This window comes from Anser anser (genome assembly GCF_964211835.1).
Source record: "Anser anser genome assembly, chromosome: 5".
Taxonomy (NCBI): Eukaryota; Metazoa; Chordata; class Aves; order Anseriformes; family Anatidae; genus Anser; species Anser anser.
This window is the reverse complement of record NC_139725.1, coordinates 49,843,864-49,859,611: the sequence shown is the minus strand read 5'-3', so window position 1 is coordinate 49,859,611 and position 15,748 is coordinate 49,843,864. Positions and strand designations below refer to the sequence as shown.

General features: G+C 36.8%; 2 protein-coding genes across 18 annotated transcripts in view; one reads left to right on the top strand and one right to left on the bottom strand.

Moving 5' to 3' along the window:
* The window catches only part of GPR68 (G protein-coupled receptor 68), a 38,029-nt gene extending 29,558 nt beyond the window's left edge, over positions 1 to 8,471 (top strand). For 2 of the 3 annotated variants that reach the window (XM_083838866.1, XM_083838865.1), the window contains exon 9: positions 1,683 to 6,146. In XM_083838866.1, coding sequence (XP_083694992.1) covers positions 1,825 to 2,901 — 1,077 coding nt within the window. In that variant the 5' untranslated portion in view covers positions 1,683 to 1,824 and the 3' untranslated portion in view covers positions 2,902 to 6,146. Of the gene's footprint in view, positions 1 to 1,682; positions 6,168 to 6,700; positions 6,772 to 7,413 lie in introns of those variants that run through there. The other variant, XR_014585279.1, reaches the window with a different exon arrangement.
* Positions 6,794 to 15,748, bottom strand: part of DGLUCY (D-glutamate cyclase) — a 42,230-nt gene continuing 33,275 nt past the window's right edge. For all 15 annotated transcript variants that reach the window (XM_083838858.1, XM_083838857.1, XM_083838856.1 and 12 more), the window contains 3 exons: positions 14,113 to 14,232; positions 12,378 to 12,526; positions 6,794 to 7,252 (listed from right to left, as the gene is read on the bottom strand). In XM_083838858.1, the coding sequence (XP_083694984.1) occupies positions 7,109 to 7,252; positions 12,378 to 12,526; positions 14,113 to 14,232 (413 nt within the window). In that variant the 3' untranslated portion in view covers positions 6,794 to 7,108. The remainder of the gene's footprint in view (positions 7,253 to 12,377; positions 12,527 to 14,112; positions 14,233 to 15,748) is intronic.

Sequence of the window (15,748 nt, the reverse complement as noted above, 5' to 3'; positions counted from 1 at the left end):
TGTCTCAGTGCAGATTCTGTGCGCGCAGGCTTGAAGCCAGACCTCCTGTAGACAGTAAAGATGCGTGGCAGTTGTGCAGCCCCTGAGAAAAGCACAGTGTGCTGGATGGTGCTAGAGGAGTGAAAATGCCCCCTATGTAACAGTCAGTCCTTTGGGAAATCTGCGTGTAACTTCACGGATAAATTTCTGTACGCACCTGTGATGCTAACATTGTCATCGTTGTTCCACAGGGAAGGTTATGGCAATCTCTTGGAGCAAACTTCGAACTAAACCAGACGTGTCAGTGACTGGGTCCCTCCCGCAGCATTTCTGCTGCCGTGCTCACTATGTCTGTGGTCACTGTTGTGCCAGCCCTGGTGGAGGGGCAGTCTGAAAGAGCTGCAGGAGAACAGGAGCAGCAGAACAGAGCTTGCGCTGGGCTAGACTCGACCAGTCTTTTGCACAAGCAGTTTTGGACATTTTAGTAGTTTTGGAGACACTTAAAAAGAAAAATGCAAATTAGGGTAGTAAATGGGAAAGAACAACAAGGCTTTATCTTTGTCCCTGACAATGCTGTCTCCTTTTGAAGCCAAATTAACCGAAGCTTTACGAAGATCATACAAATTGCTCACCTTCCCAAAGTATATGCTACAACTGCGCGTTTTCTGGTAGTGGTTCAAAGAACTAATCTCACTGTCTTGCATCGTCACATAACACGTACGTCCCCCTAAGACTGGGGCACAGTTTGCCCTGCTGTTTTCCAGTCCTGAGCACTTGTGCCAAAGTGACTGAACATATCACATTAGGTGATAAAAGGGTGAACATGATACTTCGTTTAGTCTAGGGTTTAATTACTGTGGGCTGGCTGAAGGCTTAACTCTTGTCCTGGTTGAACTGGGTGCTAACCCGTTGTCAGCAGTGATTTTTATAACAGTCTGAAACAGTAATAGTTTAGTACAGAAAATGTTTGCCCAGGCACATGTTTGGATTGTAGAAGATTCTTTGGGTGAAAACAATTGTATTCATCTTCAGTGCAGATGAAATGGGAAGATCCCATGTACAGATAATAATGGGTGGTTTTTGAGAGTCCATGGCAAATAAGGAGTTTGTAAAAGCTTACCTTATAGGACTAAGACCATGGAGACATTATGCCAGATTTTTAAAGCGTCTTTCTGACAGACAGCTTGCTTTTGGGACTGTGTTTATGCTTAACTGTAAAAGAGACTGCTAAAATTTCCAGTTTATTCATCTTGATGGGTTGAAATGCATATTCTATGGTATTTTTTATCTAAAGGGAAATTTAAGTAATGGAAATTAAAAATCAACTATTCTGTGCACCTTGCATCCTCTAAGGAAGTCTGAGTGAACTACTGCTTTGCCAGAGAAATATTTCCATTTTGAACAGATTGGATTACTGCTTTTGTGCTTCATCTGTAAAAGAGAGATGATATTTCTTCACCTTTTAGATACTCATAAAGCTAAAGTGACAAATGTTTGTAAATTGCTTGGAAATTCTTTGACAGAAAATTTTGTTTATGTGCACAGTACACGGAGTTACTCATATGAATCATGATTTCCCAGACAGGCTTTATCTTCTGTCAACGACTGTAAGAAAATTTAGTACTAGGAAAACACATCTTCCTGAAAACTGATGATTTGATAATGATATTCTTCCTTAAGATTTTCATGTGTTTTACCACCAGGTTATTAACACCCTGCAGCAAGTCATCACTTCAGCCTAAACTTTTTGTGGATGAAATAAGTGGTATATGAAACTGGATGAAATTAAGTTCTACATCTATTCATTCGGGACCCTGATGAATGATACATGTTGAGAGGTAGAAGATGATGAATTCCACAGACAATGCAACTGAACAGTGTATTATTGACCATAATATCCATCAGACATTATCCCCCGTGGTATACATATTTGTATTTATAATAGGCTTGCCAGCTAACTGCCTGTCACTGTACTACGGGTACTTACAGATCAAGGCTAAAAATGAATTGGGTATCTACCTTTGCAATTTGACTGTAGCAGACCTCTTTTACATATTTTCTTTGCCTTTCTGGATCCAGTATGTTTTACAGCATGACAACTGGACCTATGATGAACTGCTGTGCAAAATCTGTGGCATCCTCTTGTATGAGAATATCTATATCAGTGTGGGCTTCCTCTGCTGCATCTCCATCGACCGCTACCTAGCAGTAGTGCACCCTTTTCAGTTTCATCAGTTTCGGACAATGAAGGCTGCTATGATTGTGAGCGCTGTTATCTGGACCAAGGAAATAATGACCTGCTGGTTTGTCTTTACACATGGGGAGATCAGTATGGATGCAGAGAGCCATGTGGTATGCTTTGAGCATTACCCCATCAAAGACTGGGAGCACAACATCAATTACTATCGCTTCTCTGCTGGCTTCCTTTTCCCCTTCTTTCTGCTGGCCTTCTCTTACTGTGGGATTTTAAGAGTTGTCCATAAGAGTCACGGCACTCAGAAGAAGAAGAAAATCCAAATTAAACGTCTGGTTTCAAGCACTGTCTTCATTTTTTTAGTGTGCTTTGCACCATACCATATCCTACTTGTAATTCGCAGCGTATTTGAGAACAACTGCTCATTTGCTGACAAAATATTTAACATTTACCATGCTTCTCTCCTGTTGACTACTTTTAACTGTGTTGCTGACCCAGTATTGTACTGTTTTTCCAGTGAAAGCACTTACCATAACTTTGCCAAGATGCGAGACTCTTGTTTAACATGTTTAGGATGTCTAAAGACTGAGATGAAAGAATCCTATCAGCTGAGTGCTCCGGAAACTCCCAACAGGCCACAACATGAGCAACAGCCAGGGTTATTACAAAAATCACATGATGCTACTGAAATAATGGAAGACTCTTCAATTAACATGGGCTATTTATAGCATTCATCAAAAAGGACACTTGTGTAAAATCTCCATGTATGACTGTATGTATCCATCTGATTTATCTGTGTATTAAACTGTTTTACCTCCCAAAGGCTTATTAGCAATGCAATACAGTGAGGTGCCCTTAGCTACAATCATGTATACTGTCATTACGGTACCACTCAAAACCAGTCAACTGGCATTGACTGAAATAAGCTAGTACTCATGGTGTGGTTCTTTAACTGCTGTCTCTTTGCAGCATCTGGAGAAAAAAAAAATCTCAACAATCTGTTGAAAAGGTTGGAGACAGAACAAATTAAATGTGCCCATAACTACTTTTGAAAGGAAAAAATTGATGCATTTCTGCAACGTATTATGTACTTCTCTGAAATAACTCCTTCTCCAGCTAGTTTAAAGGTGTGCAGAGACCTTGCAAGAGCCAACTTGCTAAAACTACTGATCAAATAATGTGAGATGTTCTGGGACAACAGGCACAAGAAATTCAGCATCTGCTGAGACCTTCAATGTGTGGATTGACTGTTGAAACTCGTCATAAGGCTTCTGTTGACTTCCAAAGGTATGAGATCTCTTGGCTCTGATTGGGATAAATAATTCAATTTGTTGACTTGGAAAGGAACGGGAGGTTTGTAGTATGTGCGGTGCATTTAACCCATGCATTTCTCTGAATCATTGTCTTCAAACGTGAATTTAGTTGCAACTAAATTCTACTGAACCTTGTTAGAATTTGGACTGTGTCCTTCCAAATCTGTGTGTCTTGAGCAGCACAGACCATGCAGGCAATTAACAGTGAATTTGTCAGTGAAACTCCTAAATGGATTCTGCTCAAACTCTGTTTTCACTAATAGATATTAGAGCTTAGGCTTTCGTCATTGTTCAGTAAATACAGTATCAGAAACAAAATACAGGAATACCTGGAGACAATGGTAGTTAAAGATGAGGTCGTTGTGCTCTATAATATTGTTTCTACAACCAAGTCCTCTCTATTTTTTTGTTGGTGGTGTGTTTTTTATATATATATATATTTTTTTTCTTTCTACTAATGAATCCTGTTTCTCCTTTGTTATCGTAATTTCTCGTATCTGTAACTGTTACACCATGAATATTACCTCATCCTTTCACTTATTCTATAGTTTCAAGCATTTCTTGAAACACCTCTCTGTATTTGCAACCCGGAGTTGATAACATGCAGCAGTACTTTTTTTTGTTTCTTTTTAATGTCAAAAAATTGTCTAGACAGACCTTCTATACCTGGTATCTCAAATATGTTACTGTACACAGCCTCCCTTGTCTGTGTTTTTTAAAAGGCAGCATGTTCTAAGAGTTTTCTGGAAACCACCCTTGTGAGTGCAATATTAGAGTTAATTAGGCAATGTGTTTAATAAATAATGGTTTTTATTATTTTCTTTTATATTTGTTCATTTTGTGTTTGGAATAACTATCTTATGGCTTTGGCTCACAAGAGTTTATTTGTCATACTACATATTACAGATCCTCTCCTCTGCTTTTGCAGAAAGGATTCATGTCCCCACTCTAAGGAGGGGATTAGGTTTGCTTAGGTTAACATTTGCTTTGTTTAATTCTTTTAACATTTCTTTATACTTAGACCACTCACCATGCTGGATTAATTACCTTATTACATGCATTTTTCTTCTGACTATCAGTGCTGTTTAGCTTTACTTTGTTAGTCTTTCCTCCAGTCTGCCTGTATCAGCTGAGTTGGAAGGCAGGGACTCCGGACTGTTTATGTTTTGCCCTGTTTATGCTTTACTTCTTTATAGTCACCCATGTTGTTTAAATTAGCTGGGATGCAGAGCATGCCACATTACATGCGATTGCCATCTGACAGATTACGACTTACTTATGTTGGTACTTTGTTGTGGTCAACTTTTGGTCAGCTGCTGCAGTTTAAATCAGATGGAAACTTGTATAACGGTCCGACATCCTGCTGCAGTTATCATCTAACCTGCTAACCAGGCGGGGAGGGAAAGGTTGCCCCTCCCTCCCACCCCAGCACAAAGTCAGCGTTTCATCAACTCTTTCTACATTGTAATGGGTGGGCTTAGGCTGCAGACCTGCGACCACCATGGGGGGAATGTAAACCTCAGAGCTTTTCTATTTCATCCTGAACATAATCAAGGGTTGCTAGAGATATGTTACATATTGGCATTGGATTAAATACAGGGCTTGGGACTGCAGAGAAGAAAGGATTTTTAAAATGCGCATTAGAGAAAAAGACTAATAATTTATTACATTTTATACTTCTTAACAAAATCTGACTGTTAAAACTTGTATTTTGGTAAGTACAAAAGTTTATCAAATCAAGTTCCTTTGATAAAAGTCAGTGTTTGAAAGGAATAATATACATTACATCTGCTCGTCTAACAGGTCACTAAGCATGTAGCCCACAGAGAAAGAAATCACCTGACTCTTTATCTGAACAGGTATCTTTAAATTATATCAACTTAATTTTGTGGGTTCTCTGCAGCAGTGAACGTATGCCATCCTATGGGGTTACTGGCTTTGGCAAAAAAAACCAACAACAACAACAACAAAAACAGCAAAACAAACAAAAAACCACTCAAGTATTCTTACTGAATATTTTACTTAATGGTTTTAGGTAGATAATTTTGGAGACTGCTAAAGGAGCCATTTTCTAATTGTGAGATAGTTTAACCACAGTGTCCTTTGAAAAGGTTTTAAGTAAAATTAATCCAAAAAAAAAGAGAGAAAGAAAAAAGGCTGAGCCATAAATTATCCATTGGAACCTTTGGCAAATCTGACTATCAGCATTCTGGCATTAAGATTTTCTCTCATACATGCTCAACTGTTGTAGATCTTTACAGGCTGTGTATCCTCATGGAAATCAGAAGATTAATGTCCTAAGTGTGCTGGTGTTTGTGGTACAAACTGATTTTTCTTATTCTCAAAGCATTACGCGTTTGTCTTAGATAAGAAGGAAAAAAACAAACAAACCTCACCTGCCAGAAAGAATAATAGATTTAAGACATTGTTAGCTGTTGAAATACAGTCCTTTGGAAAAAGCAATGGGCAAACAGAACTGCCATTTGGATGCTGTTGAAGCACAATAGCTTGATGCTCTCCTTTTGTACCATTATAATCATTTTATGACAGGTAAAGCATCAGTGTCCGAGAGGTGCAGTGCAAAACAGAGGCTGTCCTTCCTGCTGTGAGGACTGACAACTAGCACATCTTCAGCCCAGACACTCATCTTGAGTTGACGTAGCAGCACAGCTTTCAATGACGTAAGTCAGGCACGGTTCACACCTGTTTGTCGTGTACTGGTTCACTGTTAGTAGGCCTTTGAGATTTAATTTTTCTTCACTCGGTCTCATCAAGAGCTGTATTTCTATCACTGGAATTCATTTGCAGAATTTTACTGAATGCAAATGTTCTTTAATTTCTGATTGTGCTTTGATTTCTAAGCATTATTTTTTAATCACTATGTACTGAACTCATTTAGGGTATCCTATTGTTAGGAATTAAAAATCTACCGTATTTCTGTATTACCCAGAAATGGACAAAATGCTTAACCATGTATAAATGGTAAACTACTGATATGAAGGAGGCAAACAGTGCAGCCTACCCTTTACATGGCAAGTCTTCAAGGCTGCCCTTATTTTCATTGCAGCCCTTCCCTTGTCTCCTTGCACTTCCACAAATGACCCACTGCTGCAAAAAAACAGTGTTAGAGGAAGAAGTGTGCAAGGGAGCTGTATTTAACAACTTTTACTGCTGTAACACTGTTTTTTGTTTTGTTTTGAATACTCCACTGCAGATGTCTTCCCCACCACAAAGTATTTTTAAATCCAAGTTGCTACAAGAGTTACTTCCTGTCACAGTTACGAGGTTAGTAAAACAGGAACAGCAATGCAATTATATTTCATTTTAATGAGAAGTTTTCTTCGTAAAAGCCAGATCACCTCCTAGTATATAATATCATTTAATATCCATTATGAAATTACAGAAAAGAGAGGTAGACCAAATCATCGTGATATCTCCTTCCTGCTTCACCAAAATATTATAAGGGCAATAATAACAGGTTGTGCATGGGCGAGACACCAGAGATGAAAAGTCCAGTACTTAAGAGACAGAGACTCATCTCTTACAAGGTAAAAAAGATCAGAAAAAGCCTAGGAAATAAGAAAGTAGGAGCAACTCCTGATTTGGAAATCTTACGGGGCAGTTACTGCTGCACCTCTTGCAGCAGCTTCTCAATCATAAGCGAGTGGGTGTCGTAGAAGGGCAGCCCGTCCACTTCCATTTCTAGACTGGCAGTTTTTCCACTGCGGACCCCGTGCTGCACAAGTGCTTTCAGAAGCTTTTCTTCCTTAAAAGATAAAGAAATATGACATAATTAATATCCTGAATCAGACAAAAACATTCATCAAGATCTTTGTTTTAAACCTAGGGAGACTCTGACCTCATCCTCATTTATTTTGGATAGCAGTTCGTGAACACTGTTTTTCTTCTCTACACTCCCTCAAACAGCACGTTGGTGTCAATGCTGAGTGCCTGATCTCAAGTTCCTATATTGCGCAAATGTGACTCAGAGGAACCTCCACCTGAAGTATCTCAAAAAACTACCTGTTGTTTCCCTAGCAGAGCAACAAGCTGCAGGATGCATTTTCAAAGGAAAAGTACAGAGGAGGAAGAGGGTATGTCAGGGGAAAAGGTTAACAAGAGAACCTAACTGGGCTGCGCAATCACTTTCCTGCATATTCTGTGATGACTACGTGCCTTTTGCTCTCTATCCTCTTTTTCTATTGATTTTATGAGAATTTTGATCCCATAAGAAAGGAATCAGGGAAAAAAAAAAACAAACCTGAAGTTGCTCTTTCCCGGAATGCTTTGAAGTAATGTCTAATTTCCTTTGTTTAGAACTGCAAACTCAATTTTGTGTTTATAACTGTTATTTCCTTGCTTAACAGTGGTGTAAGCAGATATAAAGCATGTTCCAAATTGAGCTGTTATAGTACACAGAGGGATCAAAATCCTCGATTGTGACCTACGGGCCAGTTAGCATTGTGAGACGAAAAGATGGGATAAAATCAGCTCTGAAAAAACACTACTTCTATCAACAGTGAAATTGGAACAGTCTGGTTTCAAATGGACTTACATGTAGCTGTTTTGTCCCCTCCCAAAAGTTTTCTCTGAAAAGCCACAGCCTCAGTAGCACCATTAAAGAAGAGACAGACCCCTCTCTCTTCTCTTCGGTAATCATTTCTGTGAAATTTCCCAGAATCTCAGAATTTAGAAACCTCTTCCCTTTTGTGAAATTTTGAACCTCCTGTTGAATTTCAGTGAAGCTTACACATTCCATTTACCGTGGTAGTTATAATAAAAGGTCCTTCAGTGCATAAATTGTCTGTTCTTTCAGGAGTCGTTGAGAATTCTGGAGACATTCAGAATGTCATTATTCTATATACTCTGCTCTTCATTTGACATGAAATGTACACATTAAAACTCTTCATATAAGGTCTTAGCATTTTCTGTAAAGATAATTTAATCCTCGAATTTTGTTAATAAAAATCTAAGAAGAACAAAAAGCCTAGTCACGTCTTTGCTTTCCTCCACCCCTCCCCTCACGTAACTTACATAATACCTTGATGTAGTCATATACATATCTTTTTTTCTTCCTTTCTCAAGAACGTCTTTTCTTTCTATGAATGCCTTCTTTCTAAGAATGCCTCTTCTGGTCTTTTGGTCTGTTTTACTTTACAGTTGTGTGAGACCCTGCTTTGATGGAAATCGCTACTACCATAAGTAGCCCTACCAGTGTCCTTGACAGACAGCTCTATAGGTTCAAATACTTCGTATTTGATATTCCCTGCAAAAACATTAGCAAAGTTCTTTATATCCTGGACACAGATGAATGAACAAAACATTGCAATGTTAAAATGTCTAATGTTTTCTTATTAAATAATTTGTTTTGTTTTATTTATTTTATTTCTAGGAAGACTTCTAAACCACCTAGAATATAGTAGCTTTAGATCTGAATTTACACATAATCTGGTTGTATTTTACATACTATCATATATGGCCGAAATATAAACATTTCTGACAGAATCAAAGCATACCTTACATGGTTGTTTAGCAGAGAATTCAGTATAACTTGGTAACCTGCTTTTTGAATGCACTCCATATAAACATTTATCTTATATTTCCTGGTAATGCATCCTACATCTTAGCTGTAACAAAGTGAAATGAGCCACTCTTTTTCTATTAAAGAAAAAATAGCTATAGTTATATGGTGTCAGTCTTGACATCATGTAACAATACAGCAATGATACAGCTATTTAAGGAAATTACCTGAAGACACTCTTAGCATAAAAAGCACTACATTGTCATTTATCAGCAGCTTATATCATGCATGATGATACATATGAATATATGAATGCAAATAGAAACATCTGATCTTTCTGCAAAGAGAGATTTTGTCTTGGCCCTGAGTATCTATATGCAAAGTGGCAAATTATATCTCCCGTGTCACAAAAGAGACACCTGAATTGGATAAGCAAAATTTCATTTCTTATTTTGAATTGTTTTTCCTATATATTTACAGGCTAGAGCTCTTTGGTCTGCTTACATAGGGAAAACGGGCTTAATATTATATAACTATGCCTAATAAACTGTATTCTCTCATCAAACGTTACTGCTTGCACTTGTGAGAAACATACACGATTTACACTATGCTCAAAATCAAACCAGCTTCGGATTAACTGACACAATCTTGATTCAACTCCACACCTAAAAGGTAGGTAAAGACCGTTTAGGTCAAATTATTTCTTATTGATCAAGATGTCAGCAATGACCAAATGCTTCTCAGTATCTCTTATTAGAATATACATAAAGAATAAGTCATGCATTGAGGAAAATCTTAGTACTTTGTTGAGCAGGAATGGAGAGTGCCACAGTTCTGGGTTTTGTTACATTGCAACCCTGATATTGCTTTAATGTGAGGCTGGAGAAAACCTTTGTACTTCAGGGGAAGTCTTCTTAATTTAGTAATTATGATCTATGGGTTACATGGAAAGAATGCCATTTCTGGAATAAAAATAAAATGTGATAAGAAAGCTGTTTGGTACTTAGGCACTTACTCAAATATCTTCTTTCCAATTACAAATACACAAATATTAACACGGAGGTGGGTATGGTGGTGCTTTTTATCTTACTAGGGTAATTATTACAGCATTAAAAGAAGCTGTACTAGGCGGAAAGTAGCCATGTAAACCATAAATGGTCTGATTTTTTTTTTTTTATTCTAATGGAGTATGTGAACACTAATGTATTCAAGCTCAGGAAATCTTCTGCACTGTTTACTGTTCTATGATTTATAATTAAAGATATAATCTCCTCTTGTCAGAAGATTTGTCATTTTCTTTCTTCCCACAAAACCATTTCCATTAATTTTATCTCAATAGATTTTAGTGTTGAACTTTCAACAGCTCATTATTGGATCATTATCAATATTGCCAGCTGTATAACTTGGTAAAATAAAAGCAAGAAGGATTTCCTGTATACAGTATCACATTTAATTGCAGTATCTCGTTACCAGGAATTTTGATCATAGTAGTTTTTTGGATATGTAAACTCCAAGGGAAAACAAGTAGATGGAAGTCGAAAAAATAAGAAGTGAAAAATAATTAATGTTGGAGCTGTCTTACATGTCAAACAGAAGTCAAAGGGTAAGTATATATGACTAAACTAGAGGTTGGGATCAGTTTCAGTTTTATATTCTTTGTATGAAAAATCAAACCAGCAACAATTACAAAGTATGACCTACTCTAAAATACTTTGTTTGAATTTCAGTCCAAACACACTGTCATCTCAGTAGAAATATTTCAGTGTTGCAGACAATATCTATGCTGGATGGATTACCTTTTGCTTAGCATTCTTAGAGGTCACAAGCAATACTGTGTTTTTTCCAAGTCTCTATAGAAGTACTCTGCCAATAAAACTGATTTGAATTTCCTCAGTTTTTATAAATATGGTGGAACAATCCTTACTTGATCACTGCATATATTTTTTAACACAGACAAGTTAAAAATAGATCCACGTGATTAGCAGGATGCTCACAGATCACAGTTATTTCTCATCCCTCTTAGTTATTTTACTTTTTCTCGGTCTGGAACCTCTGCATACCCAGCATATCACACTGTTCAGAGTTCCATTAGTCAAAATGCATTTAAAAATATTCCTCTTCAAGTCTTTCTCCATCTTTAGTTCAGAAATATTCAAACTTAATTATAGAAAGGTTCTAACTTAACTAAGAAATGTAGAACGATCAGAAGTATGGAATGGCTTGAGTAATTAGGATTGTGACTTTTAGTTTTGGAAGAGAGATGTCTAAAGAAGAATACAACAGAGATTTATAAGAATCATGAGCGCTGTTAAGGAGATGAACAAGGAATTTTAATCACTGTCTCACAGTACACGGCAATAGAAGGGGTTTAAAGCAAGAGCACTTTCTTCAAAATCTCAAAGACAAAATGGAGGCCAGGATATCAAATGCTTCACAAACAGCTGAGACTACTATGAAGATTTAATCTTTTACTGGCTGTTAATCGGAGTGGTCTGCTACAAGCCTCTAGCTTGTAACTCCCTGATGCTGGGAATTGTAATTCCGTAACTATCTTATTCTTCACTCCATCCTAAGCATCTGCTACTGGCCACTGTCAGAGACAGGAGACTGAGCCAAATGGACCTCTGGACTGAATTACTATGGAAGCTTTTAGACCTTTACATAAAACAAACAAAAAACTGGTGAAACTCTAACAAGATTTAAGGACAAAAAATAGTTGGTTTTTTTATATAGAAAATTTTATAGTAATTTTAATGCAAAATTTTTGCAGATCTCCAAATTTAACTTAATTATCAAACATCACAATGAAAACCTCTATTTTTAGTAACATACTCATATTTAGGAGGAAGCTAAGACTGTATTTTAAGATAGACCACAGTGGCAGTGCATTTTGGAAAAAGTTAGTAGTAGAACATAAGAATTTTTTCCTCTGAAGCCTCTAGTTATGTAAACTGATTTTGTCCCAGGCATTCATAGATCTCAAACAGCTGGTGATTGGAGAAGTAACAGCCCCACATATTTTAAAGTAGGTGTAGTGCTGGTGAAAGGAGTCTGACAGCCACTAAAACTGACCATTTTCTTATAAAAAAACAGTTATTAGTAAACAGGATTTCTTGCACTGCCCAGAAAATTGTAGCATGATTTTGCACTTGAAGTCACAACACAGGAATAAATTTATCCTTGAAGCTTTTTACATGCATACCGTTCTGAATCCTTTACCAGATAGTCTAAATACAGTGTGGATGCTCGTTAACCAGGAATTCCCCAGAGTCACCAAAAGACCATGTGAAAGCAGTGACTGGGCACGATTTAGTGGCTGATTCCATCTACCCATGAGCAACTCACAACTCCCTGGCCCTCTGGAAATTACCTTTGTAACTGATGGAAGTGCAGATAGCCAGACCATCTTCAGTAATTGTGGAAACCCCACAGCTTTCCTCAGGTAGCGATCATGTATTTCACAGGTGCTGAGAATATACAAAGCACATGCAATGGCGTAGCCTCCCCAGTTAGAGACACCTGCAAAAGAAAGTCACCGTGAAACCAAAGTGTTAAAAAAAACTAAACGACAGTTATTGCAAACATACCTAACCTTCATAAGTCATTTGGCACTTACAGATGAGTCACACAGTGATTCTGAAATGGAACTGGGATATGAATTAACTATTGACATCAATTTGGAACTTTTAGAAATATACAATTGCTTAAGATATTAAAATGTTTTTATTAGTATTTCAGATTGAATTTCTGCAGGTTTCCCTTAATATGAAATCCATGAACTTTTGAAGAGCTATGTAATAGCTTGGCATCTTTTGCTGTTAATGATACAGAGGTAGGAGATTTTTGATGACGTATCCTAAACCATGTAAATTTTCACTTAAGTCAGATTTTATAGTGGAATGCTGTACCGTTCTAGAGAGTCCCTTTTTGGTCACAGATGATGATGGATTAAAGGGTTCAGTTAATTTTATCAGATACGAAGTTCTGGTGAAATTAATTGTGTCTCAATGATGTGTCCTTTGTTTAAGTATTGTATACAGAAAAACGTTCTAATGTAGTTAATATCCGTGAATTGTCTGCATGCTGTGACTAAATCACTCCACACACTCTCGTTTGACCGCTTCTTTGTCAAGGCCATATTGGAGAATGTTAGATTTGAAACTTGCTGTGGGAAGTTATCTCTGCTGCCTGGCACCTTTACCAGAGATGTAGAACAGACAGATTTTCAAAAGTGTGGAGGTTGTTTCAGTGCATGTAATTTTCCACACAAACGTCTAAATATTCCCCTCACTTGCCTGTGCAGGGTCTGGGTGTGACAGTTGCTTTCAAGGTAAAAATCACCAGAATTTCCAAAACAGTGACTGTAAGTAACATGTAGATTAAGTCATAAGAATTAGATATAATTATCACCACAATCCCATTTCTCCCCTCAAAATTGCTGTTCTAGTATCAGCAGTGTTAGAAACACAGGTGCTCTAACTTAGGTTAGAAACCTGAGCTCGAGTACAATATGGCCCATTCACTTCATAAATTGGTCCTTGCTGGACTCATCTCGCATTTAATTTTATTTAATGCTGGTTAAGATGTTACGGTAGAAGAGAATTTTGAGCTGTAACATCCAACTTATGTTGTATATTAAGAACATACATATGTCTTGGAGTGGCTGCTGAAAGAATTTATCATCTCATGTAAGTGCAATATGGCTGATTTAGGCCTGACAGGGTCACACCCACAGAATTTTATCAGTTATACTAAAAATCCATATGTGCATAGACTATTAAAAAAAATTCCCAGATAGATCACTTCTGCAGTCTTCCCTGTTTTATTTACTGTGTGATTTTTTTTCAAGATTATTCAGGATTTGCCCAGCTGTTTCCGATGAAATGCTCTTTCTTGACTGAGCATCCTCAACTTTCAGTCATTCCTGCCAGAACAGTAGTTTCTTAATTATTCAGATAATGGACATAATACAGAGACAGGTTTGTTTGTTAGTGATGACTTGATCTTACAATGTAAGAGCCAATATAAATTAGTTGGAAAGACAGGTGTTTCCTTTTCAGTTCTCTTTGCAATATCAACTGTCCCACACCCAAAAATTCCCTTACCAGCCACAACAGTAAAATCAGCTTCAACATCACAGGCTATAATATCTCCATTTTTTATGTGCTTCTTTACAGCTTCTTTTACTTTGCCCATTCCTAATTCATTTCCTCCATCTCCAACACCTTTATTAAAAGAGAAGAAGAGATCAAATGAGTATGAAGCCAGCACATAGCTAACAATCCATTTATAAAGCAGTCAGTGTCTTTCACAAAAATCTCTGTGACAGCTCATAGGTCCATACGAGATGATTTGTAGCTTTTCATCGAAAGTGTCTATAAACATAAGATCATGAAAGAAATGCTGAAAGCATCACATTACCACATGCTAACCTGTAAGTGTATATACAGTGCATGCTGTACTAGTGCAGGTAAAAGAAAACAAAATTATCAGGCATTCAGGAACTGCAGACAGAACTAAAGATAGTAAACTTAAACAAGTGTTCTACATAATGCATTATCATAAGTAAATTAGTACAGATAAAGAAAGAAGATAGGAAATTAATCCAAAATAAACCTGAAAAAATAGCCTACAATTCTACAACAAACAGAGAAAAGTTAGTCTTGCTATGAGCTTTAAGAGGAAAAAAAAAAAAAGAGAGATGAAAAGTAGTAACTATTGCAGAAAGATATGCAAGAGAATATATAATTATTTTCAGAAAGAATGATTTACTGCACTGGCAATGTATACAAAGAGCTCAACCCTGTGGAACATTACCTTTTTTCAAAAAATTTGTGAAAAAAATAGCATTTTTTTTAGTGTTCGTATATTCAGAGGGTGAAGTCTCCATTTTTGTTGGTCAAGTGGAAATGCTGCATATTTGTCTTCCAGAAATCAAGAATATCAATGATTTCAGTAAAATCAATGGGACCTATGTAATTTCAGAAACATTCTGGGCAACATTATTTCTGGAACATAAAATCGTAAGGTGCCACTCAGAGACCTGGAGATGAGGATAACACTTAAGGATATCAACTTAAAAACTTCCTTTAGTCTCTTACCAGTATATTAAAAAAAATGCCAAAAAAATCAAATTATTTAAATGGAAATAAATATGTCTCTTTTACGTTAGTTTAAATTGCTTCTTCTCAAGTTTATCCTAGTTAATGTTTGTGAAAAAGAACATCAATTTCTAGCACAGTGAAGAGCTCCAAATCCTTGCTGTAATGTATGGCATTTGAATTTGAAATAAGGCTGTTCTGCATAGTATGTGTTACAAAAATTACAGACAGAAATTACAGTATTTATAATTTACACTTTAAGTGCTGAAAATTGATAAATTTAACATGTTTACTAACTGCATAAATGTCTCACATAACTCTATAATAAACTTCTTATGTAAGTGAAATTCAAAGTTATTTCTCAGCAGCAGTTTTGTATTTAGATCCCAACGTCTGTACAGTCAAGGTGAGCATAACAGTGGCACACAACCAAATGACTGAAGAGGATTTTCATGGCTAAACCTCAAGCAACTTTCATTTAAATTTATTTTACAAAACAGGCATAATCTGTTGATGAACATGTAAAGCTTGACACATACTTTTCATCAGTGCTTATTGTTTTGCCATGAAACAGATAAACTTTTTTTGCTTAGAATTGTCTGCTTTAATAAACTGCTCACATTTATTTCAGTGTTGGGAT